General features: G+C 42.6%; 1 protein-coding gene across 3 annotated transcripts; it reads left to right on the top strand.

The window, feature by feature from the left end:
* Positions 1 to 190: 190 nt before the first annotated feature.
* ankrd55 (ankyrin repeat domain 55) lies at positions 191 to 14,274 on the top strand. 3 transcript variants are annotated; one of them, XR_002836019.2, is made up of 11 exons: positions 191 to 580; positions 2,001 to 2,120; positions 3,429 to 3,559; positions 4,244 to 4,353; positions 4,957 to 5,017; positions 6,948 to 7,076; positions 7,366 to 7,550; positions 8,693 to 8,860; positions 9,146 to 9,813; positions 13,166 to 13,236; positions 13,317 to 13,378. XR_002836019.2 is itself a non-coding variant. In XM_023793812.2 (11 exons), exons 1-11 carry the CDS (start codon positions 541 to 543, stop codon positions 13,583 to 13,585), a joined length of 1,983 nt encoding a protein of 660 aa, XP_023649580.1. In that variant the 5' UTR covers positions 191 to 540; the 3' UTR covers positions 13,586 to 14,274. The 3 variants fall into 3 exon arrangements, 2 of the variants coding, with proteins under 2 accessions (XP_023649580.1, XP_023649581.1); XM_023793812.2 differs by having other exon boundaries at positions 13,135 to 13,236; positions 13,317 to 14,274; XM_023793813.2 differs by having other exon boundaries at positions 13,135 to 13,236; positions 13,338 to 14,274.
* The last annotated feature ends 880 nt before the right edge of the window (positions 14,275 to 15,154 follow it).

Genomic DNA, 15,154 nt, shown 5'->3' on the forward strand with positions numbered 1-15,154 from the left:
CGTTTAGCAGGCTGACAGTGGAAAAAGCATGATTAACAGCACTGGCTCCAGCATGAACAGCGACCTTAAAATAGCCACTTCAAAAGAGCATGAAGTGACTAAGGCGCATACTAATTCGCTTGACTCCTCCCCCCGCCCGTGCAGCAGGCTGCGTCGTAGTGCCGCGCATGCTCAGTGGAGTCGCAGACAGTCCATTCATACAGCACATCAGCCAGGCAGACCGAGTCGCACTGGTCCCTGCGGCTTCCCTGTGCTGGCCCCGCGAGCAGATGCTGACAGCTGGAGGGGCACACCGCGCCGTCGATGCCATCCCTCCCATTCTCTGCTGAGCTTTGCTCAAGCCTGCTGGTCGCCTGTTTATTTCAAGAGCGGATGCCTTTTCCCCATCCTTTCCTCTCCTTGCCTTCAACTAGATGCATTGAATGTAAGCCTCGGAACGGCGGACAGGAGTGATCGGTGCACGTATGTGTGTTCGGGATGAAGGCTGCTCTCCGTCTTTGAGGCTGCGCTTATCTATGGCTAGAAGTGCACAGTCTCACCATGGAATTCAGCTCGTCGTCCGTTTTCGATCAGCACAAAGGTAAGGCGCCCTGCTAAGCAGAAATCACAGACGCAGGGGAGGCACCGCGGAGGAGTGTCAGTGGCGACCGTCGCCATGGAAACGCTGACTGTTATTCCGTGATGCAGCACGCAATTGCTCAAAACTGATGCACTGGAAATAGACTGAATACATATTTTTCTTAAATAATTGTGTGCTGCTTTTACAGTTAAGTATGTCAGCCCACTGAGTACTAACAGACTGTAACATTTAAACACAATCTATGACAGGCCTGTTTGTGAGCAGCCTGTCCATACATAGGGCTGGATGTGGCCAGAGGCATATTAACATCAGGGTTAGCCAACTCAGATGCATCTGGCCGGACACCCACACTTTTACACTCTCATGCTCATGTAAGTAATCTTATGGCAAATGCATATTATTCCATTGTAAACCTAAAATTAGCTACACCAAAAGCATTGGGGCAGTTTGCAAACCCTACGGACCATTTACACAGTAATAAAACTGTTACATACAGTATGTACATTTGTGGGCAGACTCCAGGTGAAAATCTAACACAACCAGCTGACCAAAGTAGAGGTGGAAAGTTCAGGTCCAGAAAGTACAAATCCTGACCAAGGTTTTGTTTCAGCCAGCAGGTAGAGCATAAAGAGTCACACTCACAGAGTATTCAGCTGGTTGGTTGAAACAAAACCCCGGTCTGGCTGTTTACTTTCTGCACCTGAACTTTCCACCTCTGGACCAAAGTTGGCAGCCCTGTAACATGGTCAGAGGACCCTGGGCCAGGAAATCCGTTAGTGCTGTAAATCTGCCCCCTCACGACAGACATTACAGCCCATGTAAGAGAAAGCTGGCGTCGCACGCAGATTTATCAGCTCAGTGACTGATCCTGTCCGACAATTTCATTATAACAGCTGCTGCTGAGATTGTAGGAGTCCTACTTGACTCTTACAACCAGATTCATTTAAAACTGTGTAACTAAGACAGGCAAACCTACAATTACCTGTTAAGACCACAGACAATTACTTTCCTCACTTGTATCCCCAGGTAAATCCCTAGATCAACCCCACAATCATCTTCAGATTAACTTCGCACCATGGGAAATTTTAAAACGTATAATTTTGTCCCCATATATGGATTAGAGTGAGCTAAATAAACTTTTACTCCTCTAGCTATAATCTTCTTGACTAGGAAAGATCATGTAGGATGCCAAATCCAAATTTAAAATATCTGCCCCCTCCAAAAATTGAAATACGCTTTGATCCTTGTTCATTTATATTTACATGCAAGCAGGGGATGTCGTAAACTGGTAATTTTTTCGCTTACAGGTTTTAAAAGTTTATTTCAAAGCTACACTCTGTGGGTGTATGGAAGCATATGTGCTATGACTCGTAATTAGATCGTGTAAGTAGACCTGTGACTCTATGCGTCTGTGCCCAAGACGCGGCGGAGGAGGTTGACCTCAACGTGGTCTATCAGGCGGCCGCCAACGGAGACGTCAACACTTTGACGGCTGTCATCCGCGAGGACCCCTCCATTTTGGAATGCTGTGATGGCGAAGGTAAATTGGCAGCAGCTTGGATGTAGGTGGATGTTAGAAGCGTGAATCAGAAGCAAAGTCAGGGCCAGACTGCTGGAGATCTAGGCCTCACGCTAAGAATAATTCCCCAAGACGTACCTGAGCATGACAGCAAGGGACTTTCGACATACAGTCAGATAGATACCTAGCCAAGTACTATACCAGCTTAAGACCGTATCCATAAGGGGTTAAAGTACACCTAGCAGGGGACTGCAAATTTACACTACACAAACAAAATCAACTCTTATGTGCAGGTCTGTAAACAGATATCACAACTGATTTTAGAAAACACAGCAGTGGAAATCTAACTAGCTAGAATCGAGTGCATTTAACCAGTTGAAGTGATTTTTTAATGGCAGAACTTGTTTCCACAAATTAGTAATAAATTCAATGTCTTAATGTGTATCATTGCATAAGCGTTGGTTACATAGTGTTTATCATAGCTGCCTAGCAAGTAGCTGACCTGGGATTGATTGCTAGCCAGCACAACCCAGCTTATACAGAATCCCAGAATTAATCAATAATGTATATTTGTCTAACATTCATCTGTGACCACTATTCAAACAATAATAACGGCCAGAGGTGTATCTAGGAATTATGAGGCCAATGACAGGCAGTGGTTCCTAAGCCACAACCCAAAATGGTAAACATCTGCTTTCCTAGAATTTGTACTTTTGCTAACTACATTTTTTTGGGAATGGACTTTGTTCACATAGCTACAGTATATAACTAGATGACAACCACTGATTTATATAGCTAACTGCTTAATGGCTGATTTGCGGTGGTACATTCAGGGCAAAAGCTTGTTGAACTTGTTGCTTTTTTGTCATTCTTAGGAATTACTTCAAATACAAAGTGTACCATCTGGGATGGTCACACAGAGATCGATAACGGAGTAATTAATGCCGATTGCTATTTCAATTATTAGCGTCAACTAAGCCAAAACAAGCCCTATAAATTCAATTTAGAACAATAATAACTTGCAATAACTCAACGTTCAGAGGTTGTCCTCATTCTCGGCCCTGGTTCATCATTCCTCTTTGCACCCGCTAAAGACTGACCACTAATTAATTCTGCCATCTCGTCCATGGTATCTCCTGCTTTCTGCCTTGTGTATCCAGAGACCAGTCGCAGACTAACAGTGACCCTGTACTGGATAAGCGGAAGTTGGGGGAAGGGATGGACCATTACCCAGTATTCTTGGCTAGTTGAACCTTACTAAATAACTAACATTTTAGACCTATTTCCTGCACCATGTCCCCCATGTCTGAATTTGCTTTTGATCCGCAGGCTCCACGCCACTGATGCACGCAGTCTCAGGCCGGCAGGTGGACACGGTGAAACTCTTACTGAAGATGGGAGCATCCATTAACACTCAGGACGCGTGCGGAAGGACCTCCCTCTCTCTGGCAACATACTTGGTACAGCCTGAGTACACTCTGTCTAGAGACTCTAGACCCATCCTGTCCATTACTAAAAAACGTGTATAAATTACAGCAGGGCCAGTTGTTGTGTTTTTGAATCCCATGAGTAGATCTGTGTGTGTGTGTGTGTGTGTGTGTGTGTTGGAGGGGAAGGGGGGAGGTCTTCACACTTCCCAGTGAAATCATTGCATGCTGACTGTGATAGGGGGTGGGGGCTTGGGGGGTGACATACTGTATAACAAATGTGTTTAATGGCAGTAATGATTCAGTATGTCTGCCAAAAGCATTAAAGGCTTCCATCATCAGTAAATCAATATTAGTTTAGTTTAATAATTTAGTTTTATTATGCAACAGCTGCCACATTATGCTTTGTTCGGCAATGCAAATAATGTTGCTTAATGAAACTGGACATATTTTTAGAATATGTGAAACTAAATGTAGTGTATTACCTAATACTGGAAAATATGTGCAAAACTCAATTGTATGCAGCATCATTTTGACAGTATTTTTGCATTTATACCGTGACACTGACCAGGATAATTGGTTATAAGATGGGTGGATGATTAGAAAAGGAGATGTGAGTGACTGATTCCATGAGGTGGATGTGCACCCTTCTGGGAACACCTTCCCATGTCGATTAAATAAGCGCAGATATGCCCCTGTGTTATCCTCCGTTAACAGGGGTGGCTTGAGGGCTGTGTTTGCCTTCTCCGGAACGGTGCGAAGCAAAACATCCCCGACAAAAACGGACGGCTTCCCCTCCATGCTGCCACCGCTGAGACCGACCTCAGGTACGCAGCCTATCCTACCTGTCCTACAGTGACCTCTGACCCTTATTTTGAGACTAGGGAGCAAGTGTGTCAAATCAGTTATTGTTGTCAGGAATGACTTTGTTATGAAGACCAGGAGTAAAGCAGAAAAGGTGGAGCATTATTTAAAAAAAGATGAAAGCAGTTGAAAATATATAGGCAGGGTAAACTGGCACTGGCCGGGAAGCACTTATCTCCTGAGAATATGTTGGGGAGTAATTTTCCGGCAACTGACCTGGCCATTATAGGGGTGTTTCTGTTCTGGATCTGCCTTGGGAATGAACACACATTTGATAGCTGCTGCCCATGTTGCAGAGCTCTGCTGGCTGTGTGGATTCTAATGATCCAGATCACTAGGAGAAGTGTGCGATCCCCATGACAACCAGAGACCTTTGCTCTAATCTGAACCCTGGCAGCTGTTACTGGGCATTTCCTCTTCTTTTCGTGGAAAGTGCAAGGCGGCATCATCGCATTCTGATTAAAATGCAGAATAGTACTTTGTGAAACTTGCTGTTGAACGTTTCTGTGGAAGAATAAGACTGCAAGTATGCAAGCAGTTACTGAACTGTTAACTTTCTGTTTCAGGCTCATGGCTGTTCTACTACAGCAATCAACACTGTGCGAAATAAACCACCAGGACAATGAGGTAATAAAAAATAATAAATGCTATGAACTGGTAACAGGAAATCTGTTTTTGGATAATGCTGTCAAGACACGGAATAATAAACCTCATTGAGAGCACAGTGACAGAATTATTGTGAATAATCATCATATATGCTAATCACACTATGATTCACAAACCTGTCTATGAAATTATAATTAGTGCTAAAGTGAATTCAAATGTGAGAAAAGCAGAATCCTTTCGATCTGATGCCCATGAACTTGATCTAGTATAGAACTTTAGAAATTTCCAAGATTTGGCTAATTAAGCATGCTAGCTAGCTAAGTCCCTTAATTATGTACACACAGCTAGCTTTCTGTTTTTAAGCTAAAATGTTTTTGTCCCAAGTAAATGACTTAATTATTATGAGACAGCTATTATGCTACAGCTAGCTATTTCAAATAAAAAAAACAAGTATCCATAAAAAAACAAGTTGGCCTGTATATGAAATGAAACTACTGGGATTAGTTATTTTGCTTTTTGGGGTAGAATGAAATGGTGAATGAACCTCAATATTTACACTTTTGTTCATTGCATTTAGCTGATAGATTGATGTTGTATTTGCTTCCACTATTTGGTCAAGACAAATATGGCTAAAGATAACTATATGCATCCATCTGTCCACCTCCCTTAACTGCTTGTCCATTGGCGCAGGGGCGTAGGTTTCATATCATATCGGTTTCATATCGGGGGGGATGGGTATTTCGGAGGTGTGATGTCGCATCACCTTATAAGGCGATACTGTAGTCGCGCTGTATACAAGTTCATTTTTTTCCCCCGTAAACTATTGCTGTTATAGTTACAATATATAAAGTGAAAATTTTCTTTCCATTTTACTGTTATTCATCTTCACTAATATGGTAGTTTAAGTGTGTAAAGTCCTGCGTTACATATGCTGAATTTTCGGCAATTAATAAAATTAAGCACAATTTGTGAGATTTCGCTACGAATGTCAGGCCATTCATTGTGGATTAATGACCTCACCCCAGGGTCCACTATCATGCCCCTGTCACTCTCCTGCACCCTATCTCTCTCACAAACACAGCACTATTTGTGAACTAAATGATTCTGAGTTTCTGGTAACTGAGTTACTGACTTTATGGCATTTTCTAAATAAATGGCAGATCTGGCCCCGTTTTTTGACAGACTTCTTGCTCATTGTTTTGCCCTCACAGCAGACAGAGTGGGATGAGAATTATGACTGACACTGCTATTTGTGCTGTGCTGTCAACTAACCAAGCTAGTTGCAGTTTGCACGATCAAATAAGATAATCTTTGTGAAACTGAATCAACATGAGACAATTAAATTCCACCATTTCACATAGCCTTTTATTGAGTAACTGTTGGTTATGATACTTACGAGGTCTTCAATGAGTTAAGTTTACAGACATAGCCATACTGCGCTTCTGTACTCACCGCGTCTCTTTACTCGTGGGTCTGGAAGTGAGTGTCTGCCTGCCGGAGCTGGCATTGAGGATAAACCGTTTTAACGGAGGGTAAGGCTTCTCCAAATAAAAACTGTAAGAAAAATATTTTAAATTATGTAATGGGATATGTCAATCATATGTGTTTTTTGTAAACAAGGCATTACATGTGATATTATTATATTATATCTCCCCCCCAAATCTTTGCCTATGCATTGGAGGGTACAGAGATCCTAAACCTGGAGAGATCCTGGACAGGACATGGAGATACACTGGATGGGATTCCATCTGACATGAATACAGTATATTATATTGCATATGAGAAGTTGATTATCATAGCTAGAAATGTTTGTGGCTTTTGTGTGGCCACAATCAGATGAGGAAATTGTGTCATAAGTCATAAGAGTTGCTGAAGTTTAGCAGGTCTGAGATTCCCACGCATAATGAAATGCACTGTTGACGTGGTTTGGTAATTATCATTGGGAATGCAGGGAATGACGGCTCTGCACTGGGCGTCCTTCCACAATCGGCCCCAACATGTACAGGCCCTCTTACAGAAGGGTGCAGACCCCACGCTTGTGGACAAAGACTTCAAGACTGCCCTGCACTGGGCTGTCCAGGTAAGAGACTGCCTTATACCGAAGACTGCCAGTTCTTTGTACTCAACTGTGTATGGTTAAAAATGACATTAAAGACCTAACTGACTTGACTCGATTTTCCTTGTCTGTGCTGCCAGTTAATCTTTTAGAAAACAGTCGAGTAACAGGTCACTGGTCCTGCTGTAGGCCCATACAGCATCCATCTATTACTTACTGGTTATCAAAACTGACCAAAATGGCAAATCAAGCACTGAGAAGCGATACCTTGGCCCTGAGTGTTTGAGGTTGTTGATTCTCCCCCCATCTGCAGAGTGGGAGCAGGTACATGTGCTCGTTGATCCTGGATCTCCACCTGGGGGCATCAGTCATCAACTACGACGACGAGAACGGCAAGACCTGCATGCATATCGCCGCCGCTGCCGGCTTCAGTGACATCATCTATGAGCTGGCCGCCGTCCCCGACACCAACCTGCAGGCTCTCGACGTCGATGAGAGGTTAACCACTAGCTTTCCATGTTTGGTTACTCTGCTTACCAGCAGGGGATCTGAAAGGGCAGGGATACCCTGGTGGGTGCAGGGGGCAGGTGGATGAGTGTGTATAATTTGCCTATAGTATGTAACTGTGCCCTGTGATTGATTGGCATCCCATGCAGGGGTATCCCCTACCCTGTACCATGTGCTGCTTGGGATAGAGTCCAGGTCATCATGAACCTGTACTGGATAAGCAGTTATGTGATATGGATGAAAAATTGTGGAATTACGGTGATTATTTACAATATGTATGTCATTGACAGAGGCTGCTACCAAAATGAGTTGTATTTTCATTACCCATTTACACAATGACATAAAAAACCTGAAATCATTGATCTGTGACAATGTTCCCATGGGGGTGATAATGGAACCCAAAATAGTTTGCCATTCATTATGTCGATTTCAGATCCCATTTTTGCACCTTCACTTTCAGTTATTTGAATGTGGGCGGAGTGATTTTAGTTTTCCCATTATCTGTTAACGGGAATAGGAAGTAAATATTACAGGATGTCGGACAAAATAATATGCTTTAAAACAAAGTCCCTCAAAGGAACCACAGAAACCTATACTGGTATCACTTTAATACTTATAATACTATAATGCATTATAAGTATTATTATAAGTATTATAAACATGGCTATAACTGTTTATAAAAAGGCATAACACATTATAGCCATTTGTATAATCCATTATGAATGCTCTGTGAAGCTCTCATCTATAATGCACTATAAATACGTACATAAATATGTATTATACATTCATAGATTCATACCTTCAATGTATTATAATGGTTAGTATAAGCATTAACGATGCTTTGTACTGCATTATGAAAGTATTTGTAGTGCATTATAGATGAGAGCTTCATAAGGCAGTAATAATGCATAATAAACATGGCTATAATGTTATGCCTTTTTAAAAATATAGCCGTGTTTATAACACTTTATGAATCATTATAATGCATTATGAGGGTATCTATAATGCATTTATATGACTGCTTTCAGTAAAGTGTTACCCCTTAATCTAACTGGTCTAGATTATGTGTAGCCTGGTACACCCCCTGCCCCCCTCCCGCACCCAATGCTTCCTGCCTCTTGCCCTTCCTCCAGAACCCCCCTGCACTGGGCCGCTGCAGCAGGGAAGGCTGACTGTGTCCAGGCTCTGCTACAGCTGGGCGTGGAGCCTGACCCCCGGGACATAAACGAGAACACCCCCCTTACGTACGCTATGTACTGTGGACACACGGCATGCATCAAGCTCCTCACAGCTGACAGCAGGTTTGAAGCGCTTCATGCTGATGTTTTCCCTAATAAACAAAGAAAATGCAGTGAATTGTGTCATTCCTCCTTGCAATTTGCTTTATTAGTAAAGTTTTGTGGCGCAGCGCAAGTCCAACATTCTTATTTTAAGCATAAACATGACGCGATGAAAAGTACAGAATGCGTAGTCGTTTACTGCAACTGGCATCCAAAGTATCATATTAGAAATGGCTGTTTGTGTCTGAAGAGATATTTGGAAAAGACATAATTTTCACGTATTATGAAAATGCTGTTTGTGCGCAGATCTGAGGCAGCCAGAAAGTTGCACCCCCTGAAGAGCGACCAGTGTCAGAAGAAGGAAGGGAAATTCAGCATGTTCAACCAGATTTTCTCCTGCAAGAAGCGGAAGGAGCCTCAACTAGGGAGGCAGAGGGAGAAGAACAGAGATCACTGCATGAAAGAGGAAACCTCGGAGGTGGATGACATCATCACCATGTTCGACTCCATCATGGACTCATCTGCGAAGGAGCAGCCAGAGACAAGCTCAGATGCCAGAAAAAGATCCAGTGACACTCACAAGCTTCATCTTTTGGAGGATCGAATGGGGAAGGAGTACAAGGGCCTTCCTCCAATAAGAACTCAAAGTCTTCCACCCATCACTCTGGGAAACTCTTTGTTGGCCGGCTCCAAGAGCGCTGTAGAAGGCAGCCGAGCAGGGCAGATGGCTCACCACTTTGCCCACAGGTCTCAAAAAAGCAGAAGTGAGCATGACCTCTTTGACAACAGGCCAAAAGGACAGGCACGGCCCAGTGATTCATGGAAATCGGAGTCCAGTCAGATACTGTCACACAAAGCATGGACTGCCCCGCCTTCAGATAAGCTGCTGGCTGGATTACTACAGGAGAAGCCCAGTGGCCTGGATGTGCACAAATGCTGCAACCAAATGCCATATGTGCAGAAAAATGAACAAGGTGAGATGGGTTTGCTCCTAGTTGCTCTATTATTTTACTTTCCTTCTGTGCCTTCACTTTCAACTGCATATGTCAAATAAATCTATTTTATGTAATGAAATAAATCCATCCATCCATCCTCCAACCACTGATCCTGGAAAGGGTTTTGAGTGGGGCTGGAGCCTAGCCCAGGCAGCAGGGGCGCAAGGCTGGGGTCACCCTGGGCGGGACTCACACACACACAGTCACACACAGTCATAAATTGCAGGCGTCTTTGGACTGCGGGAGGAAACCTAGGTAACCAGAGGAAATCCACATGACACGTGGAGATCACAAAACCCCCAGCCACACAGAGCAGTGGTATACAAGAGACATTATACTTTAGGAATCTGGGTAAGAAACCCATCGGAGCAAGAACATTTAGGACAACAATAAAACATAAACAGCAAAGTCATACTTCAGAGTAGACTTGGCGTCCTGTTAGCGGTAACCATTGTTTTTTAGCGGGTGGCTGGAAAGTATGTTACTGTGTGTTTTCCCTTCACTCTCTGCTTCCTGTTATAAGTGGCGGTATGAAAACCACAGTTAAGCAGATGGCAGGGTGGACCCCTTTGCTGACAAATATGGTTCCTTTCCATTGAAAAAAAAAAAAACATCGGCTAATGGCACTGAGAATCCGTCAGAGATTGACAAGGGGACATATCATTAACATAGCAGACCAGATATTTATCCATAATACGCAATAAGCTGTAATGTTAAGTTTAATTGTACATCGACAGCTGGTGATTTAATTTAATTCGATTGGCAAATTTACAAATGTATAAAATATTAAAACTGCTACAATTGTATGTCTATACAACCGAAATCCAGATCAAATGCACACTGCTGTTTGTGTTCTAGATGCATTTTGTTTAAACCTTAAAACCTTAAGAGAACTTGAAAGGTGTTCTCAGGAAACCAGTTGGTGATATCTGAAAGTGTTATGCATCACTACAGGAAGTTTAATAACAGAAGAATAAAGAACCACACCACAGCTCTGTATGTCAGTACATAAAATAAATCTCGAGTCTGAGGTGGTAGACTTTGATCCCACACTGAGCCTCAATCCACTAAGCTTCAGATGCTGCCTTTGACAAATATTTGTGCCAATTAGACAAACAAACTGTGGACTGAAGCGATGATGGTATCCAAGGTTTTGCAGAATGGTATAAACGTGCTGCTTGTCTAGTAGCTGTGAGCGTGAACGGAATATGCTCTGCCAGCGTACCGGCCTTCCTCGAACTTCCTCACAAATGTCGAGAGGTTCTGCGCACCTGTGAATTTCCCTCCAAAAGGTCGCGCACAAAAATCAACTTAACACCTCGGCCCACAATTGACAGTCGCTTGTGTCTGGGGCTCTCACGTATGTCATTTGACGGGAGCTTTCGGCTTCTGAGAAGCTATAGTGCACAGGGTGACAATTACACAGAAGCGTAGGATCTCGTGCAGCGTGCAAAGGCCTGCAGCATGATGGAGCCCACATGTGGTTGTCGTGAAGCAGCAGAAACTGCACGTATGTGTGTATCTGCTAACTCTGCTGCAGCCACATTGGCTTTGGGTTTTTTTTTTTAACACCTGTGATGCAAGCATCTCTTCACAGTGAGTTTTCATCTAGCATGCTCTGTTTCTTCCATGGTGGGGATGGCGGGGGTGGGTTATTTGAACCATGAACCTCTTCTTCTCACCCTTCTGCAGACCCTCAGTGGTCCTGCATGGTTGACTTGGTAGTATGTGGAAGCAGCACATGTCTTACGCAGCGATGAAGAACGTGGGGACAGTGTTGTCATGCTAGCACTTAGAATTAGCATCACGCTTATTGGTTTCTCAGCCTCGAATAACTACAAAAGCAAATATTTACAGTGACAGTGTTCATTGTTTATTACTGCTCAATTCCACGACTGTGACACATCATTCCAAGATGTGTCACATAGAGTATCCTCATTTAAATGTCAAATAAATCTGCAAAATGTTCATTAATGAACAAGATCAGACAGGTAGTCATTTTCACTTATAGGATGTGTCTCTGTACTTCTTTCTGTCTATGATAAGAAGGGCTTATGTTTGTCTTAAGGTTGAGAAACCTGTATTTTGCTTCCTTTATTTATTTATATTTCAGACAGTCCCCAGGTTAAAAAAAATGTCCAATTTTTGGGCTCGTACTTACGGATGGACTGCCATAAAGCCTATTATTTAAAAATTTCAGGCTCCATACAGCAGTTTGTGATAATGAACACACATACTACTTTGTGATGCTCGTGCAAACATTGTGTGCCTTCAGTGATTTGTTGATTAGTGGTACAGTACCGTATGTAGGCCTAATTACTTTTATTATTGCTGTATCATTATTATAATTATTATTACTATGTTATTTTTCCAACTTGCCTACAGACCAACTTAAAGGCACATTTAGGGAATGGATGTTGTTTGTAACCTAGGGATGTATGAATACACTACTGGACAAAAAAATGGGCCAAAGCCTAATGTTGTGCAATTTGCGTTTGGCCCATTTGGGTCAGAGTTGCTCTAGGTTGTGGTTTAGAGTCCCACCTTGGTTCTATAATGTGTGGGGTAACATATTCTCCCCAAGTTCATGTTGTTTCCTCCCTCAGTACAAAGACATGCAGTTCAGGTTAGGGTATGTGTGAATCTTGTGAGAGACATTGAAGCAGTGTCTGGTTCTGTGGAATAGGGTCCTGTACTTGTGATTGCAAGGTCAAATCTTAGAGGCAGCAGAGTGATTTCACTCTTGAGCAACTTGAGGCCCATATCCCCCACTTGCTCCAGGGACTGTCTGACCCTGCTTTCTCAAAAATGTATGTTGCTTCAGATAAAACCATCCATTTTCTGAAACCACTTGTCCTAATGAGGGTTGCAGGGGGTCCAGAACCTATAGGCACAAGGCAGGATGGGACACCAACCCATTGCTGGGCATACTCAAAGACCAATCACACTGATGAACAATTTGGTAACTCCAATCAACTCTAGTATGTTTTAGGTCTGTAGGGGGAAACTTAAGTACTCAAAGTACAACATAGGCAGAATATGCAAACTCTACACACATGGAGTCACAGCAGAGACTTGAACACAGATCCCAGAAGTGTGAGGCAACCATGCTAACCACTGCACCACCATACAACCACATAAAAAAAAAAACTACTTAAATAAGTAAATCATTCTGTCGTGGGTGAACTTGCTTTAATCACTGTGCGCAACATCCCCCAGCCCTAGAGAGACATATAATAGATGAACACAGTGTACTGTATGGATACATTCCGAGTGTTTCTTTATGTTCCTCTTTCTTAGCTCCGAATATGCACTTACTTCCCCTGGATAGGCTGAAGCTGAGGGACACAGCTGTCACACGGAACAGCCTGGCTCCCATACGCGACCACTGCACGCACAGGTGTAAGTCTGCCTCCGTCCCGGCCGGGTTTCCCATTATGTCTGCTGCTAAAGTAAGACGGTCGCCCCATTCATGCCTGCAGTTTCCCTGCCTCCTGACCAAGTGTCCCAGGGTGTGAAGAAATCCAGATCCATGCCTCTGAATTCCCTGAGCCGGAGCACAGCTGCCCCCCCCGTCCCCGCGGCTGGAAGGTCCCTCCGGATCGGCATGCCTCAGAGCCAGTCACTCTGCTCCTTCTTGCCCATCCAGACAGGAGACCTCCTACGCAGCGTCCACGTCTTGCCTGCCATCCCGTCCCGGAGGAAACGCACCTCATCCCCTTCTGAACCCCAAAGAGTGGACAAAACCTGAAGCCTCTCCGCCGCCTCGGGCTGGCGGTGGTGTGAGGGCTGATGGGTAATTAATCAGACCCACGGCTGTGTCTCCTATCAATGCAATGCAGGATTTAAAGATATGCTGCACACAAGCCATGAGCATCATAGTAAGAAGCTGTTCCCCTGCACACCCACGTTCCTTCACTGTCATTTATATATTAACTAGATTTTATTGACTCAGAAAGGGTTTCTGTCTTTGAATATTCCAGTCTTTACTAATTATGCCAAATTTCCCGCTGCAAAACTTATCTTAGTTTATTTAAATATCCTATTTTTGCAGATTTTTAACATGGTGATATTCCATGTCCAAAGGCACGTACTGTTTACAGTTTAATTTCTTTCACTTCCTGTATTTAAGTTTCTTTAAGGTGTTTTGTGGATTTTATGTAAGAATCAATAAAATGTAAAACATTTTAGAATCTGAATTTTCACACCTCAAAAAAAAAATCACTTTTTTAGCACAAAAATGTGAAATTTGACTACAAAGACACTGGACTATAAAAGTCCCACTGGCAGTCAAATTCAGTAGATGATCAAAGTTAAACTTGAATTAGATGTTTCTTGTTAAATAAACCAAGTGAAAAGGTTCTTTAAAAAACTTAAAAGCTATATGTAAGTTTTTCTATGTTAAACACAAAAAGTTCATTCATTAAAGAAAAAATTAAATGATTTTTTTTAAAAATGCATCTCTGTTGGTTGTTATAAATGCCCCAAATATTTACATTATACTAAAAAACGTCCATCCCCTGATGCAGGAAAATAATTTGCTACAAATAATCTCCCTCGTGCGTTATGCTGCCAGATCCAAGCTCCCGGCGACACTCGTGGTTCAGGAGTTGGACGTTGGGCGGATGGTTGTTTTAGTTTGAAGAGATTAATGGCACTGCGCACATTCTCATCCCAGCATTTTTAGGCTTAACGGGTATCCTCTCCTTTGTAGCTGGCTAAAGGAACTGGGTATTACCGCAAGCTTCTAAACAGCAGTAATAAATATTAGTATTAAAGCTGTAAAAATGGCTGAAAGACTTCCAAAGATGACCATAATATGTTGTTTTTCCCTTCCCAGGATTAAGAGTAAGTCAAAAATCCACTTATAGTCCTCAGTCTTTCGTTCCGAACACTGATGTATTTTATATAAAACCTTACTGGTTTCTACTGAAAATAAATTGAAACAAATGTTAGTTTGTGATGTGATTTTTTTTACTACTTTAAAGTTAATATGAATTCATTAAGATCTCCTATAAAACGGAAATATTTAAAACAACATTAGAAAATAGAATAATTATATTTCCTTACGACCATACAAAAATCAAGTGTTATCCACAGAATTCAAATTTCCAGGACGACTTCCATTTATTTCGCGTTTAAAGGAAAGCGGTGACCGGAATGCCAGGAAATTGATTTTGTGCCAAGACGCAGTATTCCAGTAACTCATCGTCAGTTTCGTTTCAGGATTTCAAGTGGGATTTTCCTTCTTTGCTATATAGCCTACCGGGATTTATTTCTGTGACATGAAATAAAGAACGATGTTTTCAGCGTCAAAAAT

This window comes from Paramormyrops kingsleyae, chromosome 7 (assembly GCF_048594095.1).
Source record: "Paramormyrops kingsleyae isolate MSU_618 chromosome 7, PKINGS_0.4, whole genome shotgun sequence".
In the NCBI taxonomy this organism is placed as follows: Eukaryota; Metazoa; Chordata; class Actinopteri; order Osteoglossiformes; family Mormyridae; genus Paramormyrops; species Paramormyrops kingsleyae.